General features: G+C 41.3%; 1 protein-coding gene and 1 non-coding gene across 2 annotated transcripts in view; both read left to right on the top strand.

Moving 5' to 3' along the window:
* Atp6ap2 (ATPase H+ transporting accessory protein 2) overlaps positions 1-18,694 on the top strand; it is a 36,993-nt gene extending 18,299 nt beyond the window's left edge. The window contains exons 4-9 of the mRNA XM_004665747.2: positions 6,606-6,701; positions 6,858-6,995; positions 7,910-7,963; positions 8,790-8,939; positions 10,346-10,465; positions 17,632-18,694. Coding sequence (XP_004665804.1) covers positions 6,606-6,701; positions 6,858-6,995; positions 7,910-7,963; positions 8,790-8,939; positions 10,346-10,465; positions 17,632-17,823 — 750 coding nt within the window. The 3' untranslated portion in view covers positions 17,824-18,694. The remainder of the gene's footprint in view (positions 1-6,605; positions 6,702-6,857; positions 6,996-7,909; positions 7,964-8,789; positions 8,940-10,345; positions 10,466-17,631) is intronic.
* LOC123456922 lies at positions 11,073-11,272 on the top strand. Its single transcript, XR_006634783.1, has one exon. It is a non-coding gene; the product is annotated as a small nucleolar RNA SNORA73 family (small nucleolar RNA).
* Positions 18,695-22,395: the final 3,701 nt, after the last annotated feature.

Below are 22,395 nucleotides of genomic sequence, written 5' to 3' on the forward strand. Positions count from 1 at the left end.
CCCTAGTACCCACATAAAGGCAGATGCACATGTGTCTAGAGTTCATTTGCAGTGGCCGGAGGCCCTGGTGCACCTGTTCTCTCTGCTTTTCTTCTTTTCTCTTCTCTCCTTTTCTCTCTCCCTCTACCTCTCCGTCTCCCTCTCCTTACAAATAAATAAAAATAGGCAGACATGGTGGCACATGCCTTTAGTCCCAGCACTTGGGAGGCAGAGGTAGAAGGATCATAGTGAGTTCAAGGCCAGCCTAAGACTAAAGAGTGAATTCCTGGGCTACAGCGCAAAAATACCAAAATCAATCAATAAATCAAAAATCCTATTTCATAGGAAAGCCGAATGCTGCTGTAAAGTGCTCTTTAAGTCTTTTTAACAGTCCCCTTCTAGTGACTGGACTTACGGGACTTCAGGGGACAAAGGTGGGATTTGTTGTATGATAACCACATGTAGTTTAGTCCTTGTGTATGGAGAGGCAGTGGTTGGGGATGGCTGGCTACATTTTTCCTCATATGAATCATTTGTCCTGTAGCATGACCTTCCCCTAGAGGTAGTTAATAGTTTTAAAATACTAAGGTCTTGCCAAAGTTCTGATTATTCAACCCTGTACTACTGATTATTAAGCTGGACAGAATGAGCTTTTCTGGTACAAAGAACTTGAAGGGGAATGTAATTTCTAAAGACACAGGTAGCTTAACTGCATGCATCCTGAGTCACCCCGCTTCATCTTCACATTGATAAAAGACCTTGTGTGGACCAGAGCTCCTTCTGAGGAGGAGGTGAGCCTGTACAATGAACAAGATAGGCAGATAGTACCAAAGCGTCACCACACGTAGAGAACATGCTCGGTTAGAAATGCTAAACTAGCAAATTGGACTGACTGCTTAATTCGGGTTGGCAGAGGAACACAGGCGCGTGGTTCTCGGGACAGCTTCTTAGAGGGCTTGCAGTGTGTAAATAGTTGACGATGGTGTTACAGAACTATCTGGGGACGTCATTGAAAGCCGCACAATTCAGTTTTAGCTCTGGATTACCTCAGTTGACCTTTGTGGAGGCTTTATCTATAGAGTAGTTAGTTGACTTATTAAGCTGTTTGACCTATTATGGTTTTGGGTTTTTGTTTTCCTCATCTATTTAAGGTGGATTAGAAGAAAGAGGTGGTCACTTGCGTTATGTTTGGCTTCTTTGAGTTGGGCTTTCTGAGCACTGAGATGCTGAATGTGGACATCTTGCGTGTCTAAATCCTCACCTGACACTGCTCAGTCAAACCCAACCCAAAGTTCTGTGATCACCTCTTCTCTTAAAAGTTCAGGAAGTACAATAGTGCCTCCTCAGACTTCTCACCACGAGGGAGGAGCATGTGCCTGCCTTAAGACACCACGACTCATGCTCACTTTGAAAACTGGATCTGTAAAGTGAAATTGTGTAAGGAGTGAGCCACTTTCTATGGGCATCCTATTGTTTTCTAGTTCTTAGTCTAAACATTTATATTTCTTCTAAGAAACAGCCTACCTAGTTGGAGCCACCATGTGCACGTGTCAGTCAGCTTGTCCATAGCCCTGGAGGATGGAGCACAAGAATTCAGTCATCATCCTCCTGAGTTGTTTTGAAATGGGATTTTTTTTTTTTTGTACATTTTGGCTGCAGTATTGGTGGTAGAATATACTATAATGAATCATCTCTACTTCTGTATTTATTTTTTTTAATTTTTTTGTTTTTTTTTATTTAGTTATTTATTTGAGAGCGACAGAGAGAGAAAGAGGGAGAGCAAACGAACTCCAGACGCGTGCACCCCCTTGTGCATCTGGCTAACATGGGTTCTGGGGAATCGAGCCTCGAACCAGGGTCCTTAGGCTTCACAGGCAAGCGCTTAACCACTAAGCCATCTCTCCAGCCCACTTCCACCTCTCTGCCTGTAGGATGTACTGTATGTAGTCATGCACTTTGTATTAATATATTAGAAACCTACAGGTCTGTTTTTGTACTTTTTTTAAAATTTATTTATTTGAGAGCGACAGACACAGAGAGAAAGACAGATAGAGAGAGAGAGAGAGAATGGGCACGCCAGGGCTTCCAGCCTCTGCAAACGAACTCCAGACGCGTGCGCCCCTTGTGCATCTGGCTAATGTGGGACCTGGGGAACCGAGCCTCGAACCAGGGTCCTTAGGCTTCACAGGCAAGCGCTTAACCACTAAGCCATCTCTCCAGCCCTGTTTCTGTACTTTTTATACTGTTGGATACTTATAATCAAAACTTTTACTAGGATATTGCATAAATTTAGTCTTATTAGAAAATAAAAAAAAAAAATCCTATAGAAGCCGGGTGTGGTGGCGCACGCCTTTAATCCCAGCACTGGGGAGGCAGAGGTAGGAGGATCACCATGAGTTCAAGGTCACCCTGAGACTACATAGTGAATTCCAGGTCAGCCTGAGCTAGAGTGAGACCCTATCTTGAAAAACCAAAAAAAAAAAAAAATCCTGTAGAGCTATTTGTCTTTAGTTTAATCCATGTTATATAACCCACTGATTGATTTTAAGCAAGAAATATGTAGTTGAAATGGATGTGCGACTAAATAATTCATGCATTGAATAGGAAGGAAATCACTGGATATTTTTAAATTATTTAGAACTCAGTAATTGTACTATGTATTTAAAAACTGGTGTGTAATTGAAGCAATATGAAAAGAGAAACTGTAGCCTTAACTGTACATGTTAGACATTTAGATTGTCTAAGATTGGAGATTAATGAACTAAGGAAAGCAGAAGAGTTTCAAAGTAAATGCAAGTAAAGTGGAAGAAATGGAACAATAATGATCAAAAGGCAAATTATTTTTACCAGAAGCTTTTCTGTAGTTTATTTTTGTGAAAATAATCGGAGATTTCCTTTAAAATATGTATACAAAAATCCACACTGGGCATGGTGGTGCATGCCTTTGATCCCAACACTTGGGAGGCAGAGGTAGGAGGATCACTGTGAGTTCAAGGCCAGGCTGAAGCTAATTTCAGGTCAGCCTGGGCTAGAGCAAGACCCTACCTCAATAAATCAACAGCCGGGCGTGGTGGCGCATGCCTTTAATCCCAGCACTCAGGAGGCAGAGGTAGAAGGATCACTGTGAGATCGAGACCACCCTAAGACTCCATAATGAATTCCAGGTCAAACTGGGGTTGAGTGAGACCCTACCTCAAAAAACCAAAAAAAGGGCTGGAGAGATGGCTTAGCAGTTAAGCGCTTGCCTGTGAAGCCTAAGGACCCCGGTTCGAGGCTCGGTTCCCCAGGTCCCACGTTAGCCAGATGCACAAGGGGGCGCACGCGTCTGGAGTTCGTTTGCAGAGGCTGGAAGCCCTGGCGTGCCCATTCTCTCTCTCTCCCTCTATCTGTCTTTCTCTCTGTGTCTGTCGCTCTCAAATAAATAAATTTAAAAAAAATTTAAAAAAAAACAAAAAAAGGAAAAAAACAACAACAAAAAATCCAGAATGCCTTTCCTTGATTATTAGCCTAGAATCTGAAACAACATTTTGAGCTGATTAGCCCCACTTTACATGAGAAAAAGCAGTGACAAGAGCTTGCTTACTTGACCCTGTGACCTTGATAGGCTGCTTATACTGTTTTTTTTTTCCCCTGACAGAAGGTAGGGGGTGAGATAGAAGGTCAAGGGGGCAAACCCCACAGAATATTAAAGCCCAGAAGATCTTAGAATGCTTTCTAAGTAAGCTTCCTTTTGATTAGCTACCTGTTTTAAATTTCCAAGTCATGTTGGCCCACAGGTTCCTGGCCAAGCTTTCCAGTACAATGGGAGAATACAGTCACTACGTTTCAGCCAGGCAGGCCTTATACTTTTGGAGTTTATTGGTCCGTATAACTACCTTCTTCCTTCTCACTCTGTTTCATCTGACTCATTAGTGTATTAGTTACTCTTTTCTTGTTGCTACGACAAAATACCTGACAAAAGCAACTTGAGGAGAGGTTTACTTTGGCACTCAGCTTAAGGTGACAGTCCATGGGGGGGGGGGAGGTATGGTAGCAGGAGCACGGAGCAGCTGAGCACACTATGTCCATAGTCCAGAAGCAGAGTAATATGAATGCTGCTACTCTGCTCATTTTCTCCTCTTATGCAGTCTGAGACCCCAGGCCATGGGGCGGCACTGCCTGTACTTAGGGTGGGTCTTCCCTTCCCCCTCAATTAACCTGATCTAGCAAAACCCTCACAGACATTTAAAGGAAACTAAGTGATTCCAGATTCAAACAAAATGAAAATGAAGATTAACTATCATAGTTAGTTTTCCAGTTTGATTGCTAGGGAATGTTTCCTGTAGTCTTCCTCTTCCCTGTCACATGTTTTCCCTCCAAAGTTGGAAGTCATTTACAGTGATTCAGGGAGGTGGAATGACAGCATGCTTTTGCATCATTGAAGTCTCCCTCTCTTTTTTATTTATTTATTTATTTATTTATTTATTGTTTTTTCAAGGTAGGGTCTCACTCTAGCCCAGGCTAACCTGGAATTCACTCTAGTCTCAGGGTGGCCTTGAACTACCTGGGATTAACGGTGTGCACCACCATACCTAGCTGAAGTCTCCCCCTCTTATTAACTTATTAGCTCATTTAAGAGAAGCTTGGGAAGAGTTAATATACATCTTGAGTAAGATTGACTTCATTTCACAGAATCGTAAGATTGATAAGCTTAATTTTGATGCTGGAATTTCATCAGTAAGATTTATTTAATCATATTGATTTAAGCCTTAACTGCATTAGCATTAATTTGCTACTTACAAACATGAACCTCTAAGTAGTAAAGGGAACTACCAGAAAAAAAAAAATCACTAAGAAATCTCCATTAAAGTGAAAATCTGCAGGACATCTTGTCACATGCCTATAATCCCAGCATTCATGGGGTGAAGGCAAATTGAGTTCATGTTGAAACCAAATGTATTGCTTCTTAAAATGTACAAATAGGGCTGGGAAGATGGCTCAGCAGGTAAGAGCACTTGTGGTGCAAGTATGAGGACTGAATTTGATTTCTAGCATTCATGTAAAAAGCTGGGCTTTGCATGCCTATAACCCCAGCACTGGGCGGAGGGGGAAGATACAGGAGGATCACTAGAGGCTTCCTAGTAAACTAATCTAGCAAAACCACACAGCCCACACAAATCTAAGTACAGTGACCTATTATCCTAACACTTGGGAGGCAGAAGCTAGAAGATCAAGAGTTCAAGCTCATCCTTAGCTACATAGTGAGTTTGAGTCCAGCCTTAGTTACAGAGGCTCTTTCTCACACCCCCGCCCTCACCCTTGCCAAAAAATACAGGAATGGTCACCTGAAGTGGTAATGGTTTATGCTTAATCGTGTCATGCCCTTCATGTTTTCAAGCCATTTCCCATTTAGGGTCATTGGGAGATAAAGACTCAGTCCACTAAGGGGTATTTAATCCCCCTTGCCTTCAAAAAAGGTCCATTATGGCTTATTATTTAGGCCTTATAAATTTCCAAAAAAATAAGCTGGTGTGATGGCTCAGCAGTTAAAGGTACCTGCTTTCATAGCCTGACAGTCCATGTTCAATTCCTCAGTATCCATGTGAAGTCAGATGCACAATGTGGCTGATGCATCTGGAGTTTGTTTGCAGTGGCAGGAGGCCCTGGCACATCTGGATGTGCATTCATGCACATGTGCATGCATACATATATACAAGCATTCTGTGCTTTTGTGCCTTCCTTTTCTCTCTTATCTCAAATAAATAAATGCAAATATTTTTAAGGGCTGGAGAGATGGTTTAGTGGTTAAGGTACTTGCCTGTGAAGCCTAAGGACCCAGGTTTGATTCCCCAGAACCCACATAAGCCAGATGCAGATGGTGGTGCATGCATCTGGAGTTCTTTCACAGTGGCTGAAGGCCCTGGTGCATATGTGTGCATGTCCTCTCTTTCTCCCTCCATGTGTGTGTGCGCATGCGTGCCTGTGCCTGTCTCTCAAATAAATAAATATTTTAAAATATTTTGAAAACATTCGAAAAACCAAATAATAGCCAGGCATGGTGGTGCGCGCTTTTAATCCCAGCACTCAGGAGGCAGAGGTAGGGTAGGAGGATCACTGTGAGTTCGAGGACACCATGAAACTACATAGTGAATTCCAGGACAGCATGGACTAGAGTGAAACCCTACCTCAAATAAACAAAACAAAACAAAAAAGTTAAAAACAGGCTCATGCCTCAATGAAGTGTTATTTAGACATAAAGAAGAATGAAATTGTGTCATTTGCAGAAAAGTGGTTAGAACTAGAAGTCATATCACTAAGTGAAACAAGCCAGATAGGGAAAGTCGAATAGTGCATGTTTTCTTTCTTTCCTATGTGGAAACTAGAATTTAAAAAGTCAAGAGACAGCCTAAAAGTAGTAGGACTAAGGAAGGGTAAAGGGACCCTGAGGAGGGATAAAGAGGTTGAGAGGGTCGAAATACTGAAAACAATACATGCAAGTATGGAAATGTCACAGCGAAGCCCACTAATGTATACAATAAAATACCAGGGCCTTCTTTCCCCTTAGGTTTGCTTACTACTACTACCTGAATGGCTTTCATTCCCACTTTGTTTTAGGAAGTAATTGCATTTTTACTCTTACATTTCAGGCTGTTCCTTTTAGCCTTGACAGTGTTGCAAATTCCATTCATTCCCTATTTTCTGAAGAAACTCCTGTAGTTTTGCAGTTGGCTCCCAGTGAGGAAGTAAGTGGTAAAAGTTTTTATTTAATATGGTTTAAAAATGAGTTTTCATTATTTAATGAAAATTTAAAACTACTTTTATGAAAAATGTTGTATAACCTCCACATATTGGACTGAATTGGTCGAAGGTAATTAACCTACAATTGTGGATTTTTGCAGAGAGTGTATATGGTGGGGAAAGCAAACTCAGTTTTTGAAGACCTTTCAGTCACATTACGGCAGCTTCGTAATCGCCTGTTTCAAGAAAACTCCGTTCTTAACTCACTTCCTCTCAATTCTCTGAGCAGAAACAATGAAGTAAGTGGCACAGTTGTTGGTTGAACAAACTAATATTATTAATTTCCCATTTTTTATGCTACTTGAAATTTTAGAAAATGAAAAATTATGCAGATTGGCTGCTGATGGAGATTCTTCATTTTTGTGACTTGCACTGTAGTAAATAGTATTACCTTCTAGCACCAGGGTTCCCAGTTAATCCACACAGGCTCAAATAGTTTTGGTGGCTGGTTGCTCTGTGTAGACTTGGCAGTGTGGATGCCATTATTCATAAGCACTGCCAAGTGGTGACATATCTTTCTCATACATTCTGGATATTGCGGTGGAGGAAGGCCCACCCCTACTTTTGATCCTTGCCTTTTAGCTTTAACATCTGTTCATGCACTGTCATAATCAAATGGCATGCCACCTTTGTGGTAGCCTTTACTATACTACTTTTATTTATTTATTTTTTACTTTACTCTTTACTGTGAATGACCAGGACCTACTAACCTTCATTCTGTAATGTGAAAACTCTTCAAGAGAAGTGAGAAAACTGGTTCCCTGCAGTATCTCATTATAGTGTGCCAGGATCCCACCCTGAAGGAAACCACAGTAGAAACTGGATGCTTTGGCATGGTTCTATCAGAAGGGTAGCTGTTGTGTGGTGGTCACTGGCTAGGTTGGACTACCACTTTTTTTGCTAAGAAATGGTGATTTTGTTTCATATGTAATTTTTTTCCTGGTCCTGGGATTGGAGCCTAGAGCCTCACACTGATTTGTTGGGCCCTAGCTTCATACTTCAGTTGCAGTGAACCTACCAAAGGGAGGACAATTGTTGTGTAAATTATCTTATGTGATCAGTATTTGTAATGCCTTTTGCTTTTCTTGATAAATAGCAAATATAGATTGCTGATGTATATTTAAAATAGTGCCCATTTTTTGGCTCTCTGCAGGTTGACCTGCTGTTTCTTTCTGAACTGCAAGTGCTACATGATATTTCAAGTTTGGTAAGTAGGCTGCTCAAATTTTCTACTTCAGTTTATTTTGGTTTCTAGACAATTTTGAACGATAGTGAGTAAAATTGACAAGTTTAAGTGTACCCTAGCTGTATGATCTCATGAAAATTGAAAAATTAGTAGTGATGTTAACAATTTTAAACTCATCTCATGTTATCCAATTCTACCTTCAGGAGAGACAATACATCCTCAAAGAACATAAGCCTGGGAGTAAGAACACCCTGGCTAGAGTTAGAATTTGACCAATTTCTTGTAAGATTTTACGACTTAATTGCTATATCCATTGCTTTGGGCAAAAAATAGAAATAAGGTTGGACAAATAATACTGTTCACCAAGTGAAGAAGGGAATAAATCTCTCTGCAAGGTGTTTTTTGGTGAATGCTCTTTGAAAATCATCCTTGTGACTGAAATAGAAATTTTTAGTTGCTTTGCTGGCTTATATAGTTGTTTCCTAAACCTATTTAGCAGGTCTTGGTTCAAGGAGTTTGAAAGTTTAGTGCTAGGGACCTATGACCAATTCTTTGGGAATTCCTGGCATCATACATACTATTTTTCATGCCATGCCTCATTTAAGTTTTTGGAACTAAGCAATTTGGTTAAGAACTTTATTTAATAGGTAATTCTATAGCTGTTCTTCAAAATCAGATTTGTGTTGGATCCATCAGGAACTCACAGGGTTTTTTGCTACCATTTTTTGATTGCTTGAATGCTCTAGCATACTGGTACAGTTCTAGATTATTCAGTTACAAGACTTGAGTTGGTTGTGTTTGACATTGTCATTGATCCCCTAATTTTAAACTTGCTTATTTTCCTAAGTTGTCTCGTCATAAGCATCTAGCCAAGGATCATTCCCCTGATTTGTATTCACTGGAGCTGGCAGGTTTGGATGAAATTGGGAAACGCTATGGGGAAGACTCTGAACAATTCAGGGATGCTTCCAGTATCCTTGTTGATGCTCTGCAAAAGGTAAATAGCAGTGTGCTAAGAGACGGTGAAATGGGACTAGTTTAGTCTCTAAAGGGAAAAGTCTTGTAGGAACCATGATTGATTGAAGTCTTCATGTTCATAGGTATGTGTGCAGGCATGGATGTAGAGGCCAGAGATCCATGTAGGGTGTCTGCCTCAGACACACACATGTACACACACACACACACCATGGTACACATTTGGAAGCCAAATGACAACCTTAGGGTGTTGGTCCCCTTCTTCCACCTTCTTTAAAGACAGGGTCTCCTTTACTTTTTTGCCAGTGGGTAGGCAGGCCAGTCTTGCTAACCCATGAACTTCCTGATTCTCCTGGTTCCACCCCCCATTACTGTTGGTGCACTGGGATGACAAATGTGTTTGTCACTTTGCATCCAGCTTTACATGGCTGTTGGGGAATCAAATTTGGGTTGGCAGGCTTGTGGAGTAAGCACCTTTAACCACTGAGCTATCTCCCTAGCACCCAACCTGTTTCATTAAGCAGTTCTTAAATATGTACTTCAGTAGCTTTAAGTATATTCATATTTGTAAAATCATTCATCTCTAGAACTTTTTCATCTTCCCCAACAGAAACTTCATAGTCATTCAACACTATGAGATAATAAAGTTGAATGCCTGATATGTAATAAATGCCACTTCCCTTTTGCCCTTGAAGGTACTCACTTCCAGCTCTTCACTGGGACTTCATTTATAAATCTTTATAGATGTTTGTTATTAATCATGGACTACTTAGGTAGCTTCAATTTCCCTTTTCTGATTCCCTTTGCTGAATTGATAGGCCAAGAAGTTCAGTCTCTTCTCAAAGTTATTTTATTTGAACAGTTGAATGTATATTAATGCATAATACTTTTTGAATATTTTAACATAATCAAAACCTGTAAGACTTGCCTAGACACAGTGTGTATTAGGAACGAATAAGTGAGTGTATGCTGTTGTCGTAGCTGCCTAGCTTTACAAATAAGTCTAAAAAATATGCATGTGACCAGCCACAAAAAGGGTAAGTATATAAACTAATGCACATGTTAATTAGCTTATTTTTCCATTCCACAATGTATGCATATTTTGAAGCAGTACATTGTAAAAGGCACATCTATCTATAGTTCTTGTCATTGTTCCCTATAGAGTATAGTATAGCAAGTACCTATGTAGAATTTACATTCTATTAGATGAGAAATGACGTAAGGTGTACAGGATGGTACATGTAGGTTGTGGCCCTTACTGTGCATTTCCTATGAGAGACCCGAGTACCTGCTGTAGAAGGTGTGCTAAAACCCATCCCCCATGGACACCAAGGGACCGTTTAGTAGAATTTTTATTTGTTAACTAAAAAGAAAAGTAAAATAAAGGTATATATGAAATGCATAATTATGTTAACAACTGACTTGCAGTTTGCAGATGACATGTACAATCTCTATGGTGGGAATGCAGTGGTAGAGTTAGTGACTGTCAAATCATTTGACACATCTTCTGTGAGGAAGACAAGGACCATCCTTGAGGTGAAACAAGAGGTGAGTATGTTTTTAGATTCTCTTTTAAAACTGAAATTAATTTACATTCAAAAATAAAACCTTGAGCTGGAGAGATGGCTTAGCAGTTAAAGCACTGCCTGCAAAGCCAAAGGACACAAGTTCAATTCCATATAAATATAATATATTTGCAAGCAAAGAGAGAGAAGAGAGATAGAATGTGCATGCCACGACTTCCAGCCACTGCAGCCAAGCTCCAGACGCATGTGCCACTCTGATCTGGGGAATCTAATTCAGGTTGTTAGGCTTTGTAGGGGAATGCCTTAACTGCTGAGCTCTCTCCCCAGCCCCTAATATGTGTGTGTGTGTGTATGGAATCTTAAAGTTGGGACTGGTAGCATATGCCTGTAATCTCAGACTTGGGAAGTGGAAGCAGGAATATCAGGAGTTCAAATCATCCTTATCTGCATAATGAGTTTGAGGACAACCCAGGCTACATGAGACCTTGTCTCAAACAATTGAAAAAAAGGTTACCTATAGTTGACTCTTCGACTTGCTGTCATCATGTATCCTCTTTGTGCTCATTTGTGGCTTCCACCTTGCTCAGTCTTACTAATCACATTCGTGGGACTTAAAGTGAGAAAGCCATCCAACATGGATGTACTGAGAGGTCACTCTCCCTGGGCTCTGTCCAGGTGGCTTAGAGGAGCATAGGGCTCTGCCCCATATAGTCCCTTTCCACAATGTTGGAGATGAAGCTGGGCCTTTGAGTCTGCACCTGCATATTCCTACAACTTCTCAGAGTCCTGTGGACAATGACTGAGGAGACAAGCCATGCAGGAAACAGTGTAAAAAAGAGGACTTGAGAGCTGGCTTAGTAGTTAAGGGGCTTGCCTACAAAGCCTAAGGACCTAGGTTCGATTCCCCAGCACCACATAAGCTAGATGCACAAGGTGAAGCATGCATGTGGAGTTTGTTTACAGTGACTGGAGGCCCTGGTGTGCCCATTCTCTTTCCCTCCCTCCCTCTCCCCCCCCCTCTCTCTCTGCACCTCTTTCTTTTTCCCTCTATCTCAAATTTAAAAAACATATTTTTAAAAAGTGAAAAGGGCCGGGCGTGGTGACGCACGCCTTTAATCCCAGCATTCGGGAGGCAGAGGTAGGAGGATCGCCGTGAATTCGAGGCCACCCTGAGACTCCATAGTGAATTCCCGGTCAGCCTGAACTAGAGTGAGACCCACCTCGAAAAACCAACAACAACAACAAAAAAGTGAGAAGGCCAAAGCCATTGTCTATTTAAATTAGTCTAAAACTGACTGTCTTGAGATGGTTTTCTTGCAAATCGAATGGAAGGACCTCTTTTATTTTTTTTAATATTTTATTATTGATAACTTCCATAATTATAGACAATAAACTATGATAATTCTCTTCCCCCACTTTCCCCTTCACAACTCCACTCTCCATCATATCCCCTCCCCCTCTCAATCAGTTTCTCTTTTATTTTGATGTCATCATCTTTTCCTCCTATTATACTGGTCTTGTGTAAGTAGTGACAGGCTCTGCAAATACATGGAGATCCAGGACATTGTGTGTTTTCATTGAAAGGAGTCCTACCCTTCCTTTGTCTCTCACATTCTTCCTGCCACCTCTTCTGCAATGGACTCTGAGCCTTGCAAGGTGTGATAGAGATGTTTTAGTGCTGAGCACTCCTCTGACATTTCTCGGCACTGTGGAGCCTTTTGAGTTATCCCAGAGGTCACTGCCATATGAAAAGAGAAGCTTCTCTAACCAAAAGTGAGAGTAGCATTAATATATGAGTGTGAACATTAAGAGGCATGCTTACTGGGCAGTTTGGTGAGCATAATATATGCATTTAGTTAGCCACCAGCAGATGTTACACCCCTAGGGCTCATGACTTCCCCTGTCACAGGTTTTCATTATCAGGCATGTGTTTCCTCCCATGGAGCAAGCCTCTAGTCCAGTTAGAGAATGGTTGGTTCCCCCCATAACAGACGTGCCACTATTGTACCCATTGGCTCATTTGGACTGGCTGGCCCAACTTAAAGCTTGCAGTGTCCACTGTTATTTGTCTCCACTGATGACATCTCTGTCTCCCATGGAGCTTCATACAGCATAGCTTTTTCCAGCTTTCTGTTAGCTGGTCTACACAGAGGAAGTTTTCAGCTCAGCTCCAGGAGGATTTCTCAGTGACCTTGCAGCCCAAGCATGTGGAGTCTTCAGCAGTAGGGTCTTACCATCTATTCCTGGTGGGAAATCAAGGGCCTAGGCAATGACCTGTAATGTTTTGTGGGCATCAGGGACCTCCCTGGCAAACAACTTACTGGAAGGTATCCCTTCTCCGGCACTAAAACTTGTCTACTAGCAATCTATGGCTTCTGGATATACCATTATCCAAAAAAGTAGGGTTCCATATGACTTATTCATACCCTCTTAGATTTTGATTAACCTTTCTCCCACCCTTCCTTTACTCAGTCTCTTCCCCTGACCTCACTTAGGACTTTCTACCCCCTAGTAATCTATTTTTCTACTTACATATATACAATACCAACCCCTTAATTCCTCCCCTCTCCTCCCTCCTGTATAGGCCCTTTCTAGCTTACTGGCCTCTGCTACAGAGTTTTATTCCAACTCACATACAAATCAAACATTTGTAGCTAGGATTCACATATGAGAGAGAACATGCAGTACACTTGGCTTTCTCAGCTTGGGTTACCTCACTAATTATAATCCTTTCCAGGGCCATCTATTTCCCTGCAAATTTCATAATCGAAGGACCCCCCTCCTTTTTTTTTTTTTTTTTTTTTGGTTTTTCGAGGTAGGGCCTAACTCCCATCCAGGCTGACCTGGAATGACCTATGTAGTTTCAGGGTGGCCTCAAACTCAGGGCGATTCCCCCTACCTCTGCCTCCTGAGTGCTGGGATTAAAGGCGTGCACCACCACACCCAACTCGGAAGGACCCCTTTTAAAAACAGCATTGTAGATTCAGGTGTGTCATGGCACACAGCTGTAATCCCAATCCCAACATTCAGAGGGCTGAAAAACAAATGACTGCTGCAATTTCAAGGCCAGTCTGGGCTACATAGTAAGATCACCCTATCTATCCCTCAGCCTCTCCCTAGGATCCCTCCACCCCTTTCCACTATAAACCCTCTGGATAAAAGCTAAAAAATCATTTTTAAGTGCATTGCTCAGCTCAAGAAAGCAAGAATTCCTACAGAGTAAAGAACAGGAGCCTGTAGAAAGCAGGCTACCCCAAGGACATTTACCAGCTGGGGTACTAAGAGGTATTGGCTCCCTGTCAGCTAATTGGAACTGATACCTCCATCCTCTATATAAAGCTGGTAAGCCCAAAAGTGCCCACCAGAAAGAGCAAACAGAAAGGCACCTTGGATTGAGGGGGGTTGGCATATGTGTTTTGAGATTTGAAGATATCATCTAGGGGCTTTCTAAGTTAACCATATGGCTCCCTTCATAAGAGTTTGGAGCTCAAATTTATATTACTTGTAAGTTCTGGGACGCTCCCAGACAAGAAGTTAACATAAATCCTAGTCTCAGACTAGTGACACCTCCGTGGTACACAGCTGAAGTAAATATAAAACCTCTGTCAGGGCATGCCCTTAATACAAAGTGGAAGGGGGGACCACCACAGCTAGTCCCCCCAAATACACACACACAAAAAATAAAAACATGAGCAGGGCTAATCCACCATATAGTACAGGCTAGCTAAAGCAAGAAACAGCAAATGAGACACCCAGATCATCAAATAATAGTATATGGAGATAAGCCTTAAAATAATAAAGTTGGGCTGGAGAGATGGTTCAGTGGTTAAAGGCATTTGTTTGCAAAGCCTGATGGCTTGGGTTCAATTCCCCAGTACCCATATAAAGCCAGATGCACAGGGTGGCACATGTGTCTGAAGTTTGTCTGCAGTGACAGGAGGCCCTGATACACACATTCCACACATTCTCCCCTCCCCTCTCCTTGCAAATAAATAAAAATATTTTATAAAACTCAAATCTGATTAACAAAAGAAATTGCATGTAGTGAGATAGGAGATGGGTATGAAACATTCCTTAGAATGCTACTTTCCTCTCAGATTCGCTCCCTGCCATCAGCATTCATCAGCCTCCAACATGCAGCGTCTGTGCCCTCCACTGTGTACGGGTTCTCACATGCTTCCCCAGGACAAGAGGCCTCTTGAGGCTTCTGAGAGTGATGAAGGAGAGGTTCTAAGATTAGGGTGTGGTGAGGACTGTGCATCTATATGCTAAAATCATTGTACACGTATGATGGGTGTGAAAAGGAACCTATTTACCAATTACAAGTAAATGCAAGATGGGCTTCTTCAGGGTGTGGAATCTTTTGTCTTAACTTCCTCCAGGCAGATACACATATTTGCAGATCCATCCTTTCCTCCAATGTCACTGTCTTTTGTTACTTGAAGCTGAGTTAAGAGTTTAAGAAGTTATTTTTAAAAAGAGTTTAGGGGGCTGGAGAGATGGCTTAGTGGTTAATCACTTGCCTGTGAAGCCTATGGACCCCGGTTCAAGGCTCGATCCCCCAGGACCCATGTTAGTCAGATGCACAAGGGGTTGCACACATCTGGAGTCGTTTGCAGTGGCTGGAGAACCTGGTGCGCCCATTCTCTCTCTGTCTGTCTCTTTCTCTCTCTGTGTCTGTTGCTCTCAAATAAATAAAAATAAACAAAAAAAAGCTGGGTTGGAGAGAGAGCTCAGCAGGTAACACACTTGCCTGCAAAATCTAATGACCTGGGTTCTATTCACCAGTACCCACATAAAGCCAGATGCACAAGGTGTTGTGTGTATCTGGAGTTTGCAATGGCTAGAGTTCCTGGTACATCCATTCATCCTCCCTCCCTCCCTCCCTCCCTCCCTCCCTCCCTCCTTCCCTCCCTCCCTCCCTCTCTCTCTCTCTCTCTCTCTCTCTGCTTGCAAATAGATAAAAATATATTTATAAAGTGTACATGTTGGCTGAAATTCCAGCACTCAGGAGGTAGAGGCAGGAACATTGTGTGAGATCCACACTAATCTGGGATGTATAACAAGTCACTCAATAATCAAAAAAGAATGTGGCTCAGTGGTTGAGTGCTTGCTGAGTAAATGCAAGACCCTAGATTTATTCCCTGGCACCACCAGGAATAGTAATAATAAAGCAGCAGCTTAAGAGAATTCGTTTGCTGGGCATGGTGGCATATACCTTTAATCCCAGCACTCGGGAAGCAGAGGTAAGAGGGTTGCTGTGAGTTCGAGGCCACCCTGAGACTACATAGTGAATTCTAGGTCAGCTTGAGCTAGAGTGAGATCCTACCTCAAAAAAAGAATTGTTACTGAGGCTGTAGGAATACTGCCAGGCACCCCACTTTTGTTTCTTCTAGCTTGACTCCCTGTTTTCTAGTGGTCCTTCCCAAACTGTCCTATACATTGTTATCAAAGTTACCATCATCTTACTTCTTGCCTGAAATTTGTTGATGGTATTTCCCTGCCTACAGATTCAAGTCCATATGCGCCATAGCGTCCCTGCTTCCAACTTCATCTCCTGCCATTTACTCTACTTTTGAAATTCTCTGGCTAGAATGAATGAAATTTCCTAAATAATGCCTTTGCCAAAATGCATTCAGTGTTTCAGACAGGCATAAACATGCAATCAGTCCCCAACCATGCAATCACCCCTCACCCCTGGAAGGTCTGGCAGATACAGCTTCAGCATTGAAAATGCGATGGGGCTGGAGAGATGGCTTAGTGGTTAAGCGCTTGCCCGTGAAGCCTAAGGACCCCGGTTCGAGGCTCAGTTCCCCAGGTCCCACGTTAGCCAGATGCACAGGGGGGCGCACGCGTCTGGAGTTCGTTTGCAGAGGCTGGAAGCCCTGGCACGCCCATTCTCTCTCTCTCCCTCTATCTGTCTTTCTCTCTATGTCTGTCGCTCTCAAATAAATAAAATAAAAAATGAACAAAAAAAAAATTAAAAAAAAAGAAAATGCGATGGAAGCGTCACTTGTTTTCTACTTGAAGTAGATCATACATAAGTACATGCAGACATACATGCATGTATATATCATATATATGCACACATAACCATTTAACGTAATTAATCAAAAGTGCTGACACAATATAGTTTAAGAAAATACTTGTTCCTTGGAAATTGTGCCATCTTATCCCTCTGCCCTCCAAGTGGTTGCTATGCTGATTTTGTCTACCTTTTTTTTTCTTAATTTTTTTGAGAGAGAGAGAAGCAGAGAGACAGACAGACAGACAGAGAATGGGTGCGCCGGGGCCTCCAGCCCACTGCAAACAAACTCCAGAACATGCGCCACCTGGTGCATCTGGCTTACATGGGTCCTGGGGAATTGAACCTAGGTCCTTTGACTTTGCAGGCAAGCACCTTAACCAATAAGCAATCTCCCCAGCCCTTTGTCTACTTTTTTTATGGTGCTAGAGATCCAACAAAGCATGATAAGCAAGCACTCTACAACTGAGCTTCACCTTGAGTCTGCTGTCCTATTACGGGAACCATTCCCTGCCTTATTTATAGTTTGACTTCCTATGTATTTACTCTTTTTTTTTTTTTTTTTTAAAAAGTAGTATTTGTGTTTGCGCATGCCACAGCTGCCGGCTTTTATATTGGTTTTGGGGCTCCAAACTCAGGTACTCAAAAGAGTTGCATGGCCAGGCACTTTATCATTTTCTCAGTCCCTGTATAACAATGTTTGGTTTATCCTGAATTTGAATTTTGTACAAATAAAATCATGTTGCAGGGATTTCTCCATGTTCTTTGCTCAGGGTTTTTAAGTTTCTCACACTGCCTCATCTTACTCTACATTCCACTGTGTGAAGATACCCCAGTTATCTATTCTGTTGATGATATTCTTACATGTGTCTCTTGGTATACATAAACATTTCTCTTAGAAGGTGGACTTAGTGGATTACTGAATCAACCAATTTGCTGTCCCATTACATATCACCACATTTTCTCAAGCAGTTTGGACTGGTTTTTCTTCTACAAGCAGTACCAGTGTTTTCTGGTGTCCTCCTACGATGGGCAGTTCTTGTGCCACTTAAGAATAAGTGTTTCTTAGACAATGAGGCATAGCTACTAAATTGAAATAATTTTTTTTTAATCGTAAAAGTGTTCCTTCTTGATTTTCTGATTCCTCTCTTTTTTCATTGTAGGACCCAGAAACTCCCTACAACCTGGCATATAAGTATAATTTTGAATATTCAGTGGTTTTCAACATGGTACTTTGGATTATGATTGGCTTAGCCTTGGCTGTGATTATTACCTCTTATAATATTTGGAATATGGATCCTGGATATGATAGCATTATATATAGGATGACAAACCAGAAGATTCGAATGGATTGAACTTTCCTTATGCCAGACTTAGACAAAAGGTTTGGTAATTGGCCGTTTCGTTAAAATATCCCTTTTAATGTGGTTTAAAGTAGATAGTATACCTGAAATTTATTAAAAAAAGATTTTTGTTCTATTTTGTGCATGCTTGTGATTTTTTTAGAGTGAGTTATAGTACTGACATGAATTTGAATTGTGATATAGAATCCATAATATGCCTGGATATTGTTGATGTAGCCATTTACTAATGTAATTTCATTCCATTTAATAAATTTGGAAATATGCGCTGAAAGAAATGAAAAACACTTAGAATGGCTGTGCTATTTATGTTGGAAAAATGCACTGAATTTGTTAGAGAAGTTTATGAATGCTTAATTGCCTTACACAGGATAGATAAAAATTATATATGTGTTGTTATACACTAGGAACCATTTGTGAATATCTTAATTTAATGTAAATATCTCTGAAACAAGAGAAAAGATTTTTTTAACTTAGAGTAGCCCAGAAATACTTTATGTGCTTATACAATCGCTTAGTTTTGGAATTATATCTGTTTGGCAGGCTAGCTGTTTTTCAACCTCTTCTATGAGTTTGGTGATCCATATGATGTAATAGGAAATTAAAAATACTACATTGATTAAAGAAGAGAGTAGCTTTGTGGAACATAGATGCTTGTAATTAGATAAACCAAAATAAATCTGTGGGAGACTTCTTGAGGCATTAATATAAAATATTTTTATTTCAGTAACTTTTTCCCCTGTGAAGTTACTATGGTTCATGGTACAACGTCATTCTGTAGAATATTAAGTGGAAGTAGATGATTGCTACTTTTCATGTGGACCAATGTCTATACAGAGTGATAAATAAAGTTAATGATTCCAAATGTGTGTCATTTCAATATGAAATTTATATTATAAAAACCTAACTAAACAGGCTTTCATTTAATCAGAATTGGCTGTTTTGTTATACAAAGGGTTTCATGCTGTTTTTTTAGATTATTTGTGCTGCCTCTTGAGACTTAGTACCAATATAAGGATGATATTTTAATTACCATTCTTGTTACAGAACTTACATAGAATACATGATAAATTCACACTTGATTATGTAGTAAAGGCTTACATTTTCCTGTAGCATTTTAAAGATGAAAAAGCAATTGTTTAGAAAACAGAGGACTTGCTGAGGTAGATAGAGGCTTGTCATTACAATTTTATTTCCTAAAACACATTAGAATTTTTTGTTTTGTTTTGTTTTTCGAGGTAGGGTCTTACTCTGGCTCAGGCTGACCTGGAATTAACTCTGTAGTCTCAGGGTGGCCTCGAACTCACAGTGATCCTCCTACCTCTGCCTCCCGAGTGCTGGGATTAAAGGCGTGCACCACCACACCCGGCTTAGAATTTTTTTTTAATTTCATGTTTATGTACAAAATTCAGTATGAATGTTATTTCCCTTTGCCTAGAACCTCTCCTTGGGTTTAGTTTCAGCTGTTTCTGTCTCTTTGGAACAGTAATCAGATCGTTTCTTACAAGAAGTTTGGCAGGTGTAGTAGTCAGCGTTACGTTGCTGGGATGAACCTCCAGACCAGACAGTTTATAGGAGGAATGGGATTTACTGAAGCTTACGGATACAGGGGAGGTTCCACAATAGCCGAAACAGCTGGCTCCCTTTCACGGGTCCATGCAGAGAGCGAAACAACCAGCACAAGCAAGCACACTCCAGGAACGGAGGCAGAGCTCAAGCCTAAGTCTGTCTCACAGTGACACCAAGTTACAAGCTTTAACAAAACAATCTATTGGGGGACATCTGTTCAAACTAGCTCAACTGGTTTTAGAAGAGAGAATGGATTTAATTTTGTCCTCTTACCACCTATGGCCAGACACTTCCGACAATTATTCTTAAATTTCTATACAATGAAGGAAACTTTTTGTTTTCTTTTTGCCCCTCATTGAAGTGTAGTGAAGTTGACAGCGTCACAGGAAAGTCTGCATTATTCTAAAGCCGCTTGTTGTAGTTAACATTTAGTTGTTGAGATAAAACACCTTACCAGAGCAGTTGATGGGAGGAAAGGGTTTCTTTTGGATTGCAATCTCCAGTGAAAGCTTCATGGTGGCAGGTGAAAGCGTAGCATGGGTAGAGGCCAGAAATCACCACTGCCACAGCAGGTGGAAAGGGCAGAGTGAGAGTGAGGCAAGCTGATATTGGCAAGCTAGGACTAATAAACCTCAAGGTCCACCCACAGCAACATACCTTCTCCTGCAAGGCTCCACCTCCCAAGTTGCCATCAGCTGGGGACCAGGCATTCAAAGCACATGAGTTTATGAGGGCCATCTGATTCTAGCCAACCACATCACACTCCTGCCCCCCATAAACTCATGACTATTTCATGATATAAAAATGCATCCAGTATAATTTAAGAAGCCTCCATAGTTTTTCAAAGTCTCTTAACTGTGAGCCTGGAAAACCAAAATACATAATGGCACAGAATAAACATTTACACTGCAAAAGATGGCATTGGGCACAGCAAAGAAAGATTGATTCAATGCAAGATCTAAAACAAATGGGGCAAATATCCTGTAGTACCTTGTGTGTCTGAGACCCACAACAAAGTCCATAGGTGCCCCACTTTCTTCCAGCTGGGCTGCTTACAGCCTGGGGAAAATGCCTCCCTAGGCAGCAGCTCTCCTTGGTGACTGCTCTGTTCCATAGTCCTAACATTTCCAGAATCCCGATCTTCTTCACTGCAGCCCATGATTCATGCATCGTTCTGCTAGACTTCCCTGCAGCAGCTCCAACAACCATGGCTCACATTGCCCAGTGGACATTTCTAAAATACCACATTACAAATCAAATGATCCCTTTTTCATGCATTTTTCCAAAACCCAGTAGCAGGTAGGCTTCACTGCCAAATTGTTAATCCAGGGATAGGGGACAAAACTGACTTGCAGAGCAGGAAAACACGTGCATTTTTCCTTCAGATTCCCTACATGCACAAGAGTCAGCATTCTTCCTGCTGTGCCAGTGCAGAACGGCTGGCCCAGTCTCAATGGTGGTACTCTGAAACAATTACAGCTGAAGTGGGCTGCTGTCTCCTGACTACAACTTTCATTAGTTTCACTGTCATATCTTTCTGCTCACACCAGCCTATTTCTTCTAAATCCAACCCTGCTCACATTCTCAGGATAAACTCACTCAAACTTTCTCTAGCTCAGTCTGGACAAGGCTCTTTCTTCATCCCATAAACCAAACCTGCATACTTCATAGTCCTTTGTGCCTTGAGAGCTTTCAGCTCTCAGCAGAATGGTCCATCAAGCTCTATTTACAGTGCTTCAGGGACTGGGGGGGGGGTCCTCTTAATCTAAGGTTTCAAGTCCTTTCACATCCCTCCCTCAAATTAGTTCCAAAATGCTAAAAGGTCAAGTTTCTAGCAGTAACAACCCCCCTTTTTAAACCCAATTTTCTGTTGTAAATACCTTGTTGCTGAGAAAAAACACCTAATTAAAAGCAGCATACCGGAGGAAAGGTTTTATTTGGGCTTACAATCTCAAGAGGAAGCTTTATGATGGCAGGGGAAAGTATGACAGAGCACAGACTTGACATCACCTCCTTGCCAAACAGGTGGAAAACAGCAGGAGAATGAACGGAGCTCTGATAAGGGGAAGATGGCTATAACACACCAAAGCTCACCCCTCGACAACATACCTCCAGCAAGGCTCCATCTCCCAAATTGTCATCTGCTGGGGACCAAGCACTCAAAACATACAAGTTTATGGAGGACATCTGATTCAAACTGCCACACCAGTTCTAGAACTCTTCACACCTAAGCCCTACCATGTATATTGGGTTGAGTGCCTGGCACCCAAACATCTCCACTCTGACCCCCATGGAACTAACAGGGCCACTGTACTGGGAACAAGAATCTATAACACTATGGGATGGTTATAATCTATTTTTCTTTCACAAGTATCTTGCATAAACATTGCCATAGAAGTTAGATTGTTATGATTAAGTATGAAGTAAACCAATGTCTTTGTAATTTAAAACTGATGAGATTTTAAGTTCTAGGGGAAGAAAAAAATTAATTACATGACAGCACTGATCCTTATAGGGTAAATGTCATCTGCATCCTTCTATGTTAGGCAGAAAGCAATTAATTAAAATAAATGTTCTGCCAAGATTATTACACCTGTTGCTGATGATTTGCTCTTAAATGAAGTCTAATTTGTTCAGGAACATAAATCACAGTGTAGAGATTTGAGTGAGGAAAGGCAGACTCACAGCAGACGGTTGTGACATGGAGGGAGAGCCCATAACTCCACATTGAGTTGATGGAATATTCCAGCTTTGTCAAACGTTTGGGATTCTGCATAACTCTTACTAGGAATAACACAGAATCAATTTTTATTTTCTTTGGCCATGTCCAGAGGAAAGAGCGCTTGAATCCACTTTCATTGATTCCAAGTCATGTAGAAGCCATAAACTTACTCTTCTTGAGAATGGTCCAACCATGTAGCCCCAGCTGGGTTCAAATTCATCTTCCTGCCTAAGTCTCCTGAGTGCTGCGATTACAGGGGAGTGTCACCATGTCCA

Source organism: Jaculus jaculus, chromosome X, assembly GCF_020740685.1.
Source record: "Jaculus jaculus isolate mJacJac1 chromosome X, mJacJac1.mat.Y.cur, whole genome shotgun sequence".
NCBI lineage: Eukaryota > Metazoa > Chordata > Mammalia > Rodentia > Dipodidae > Jaculus > Jaculus jaculus.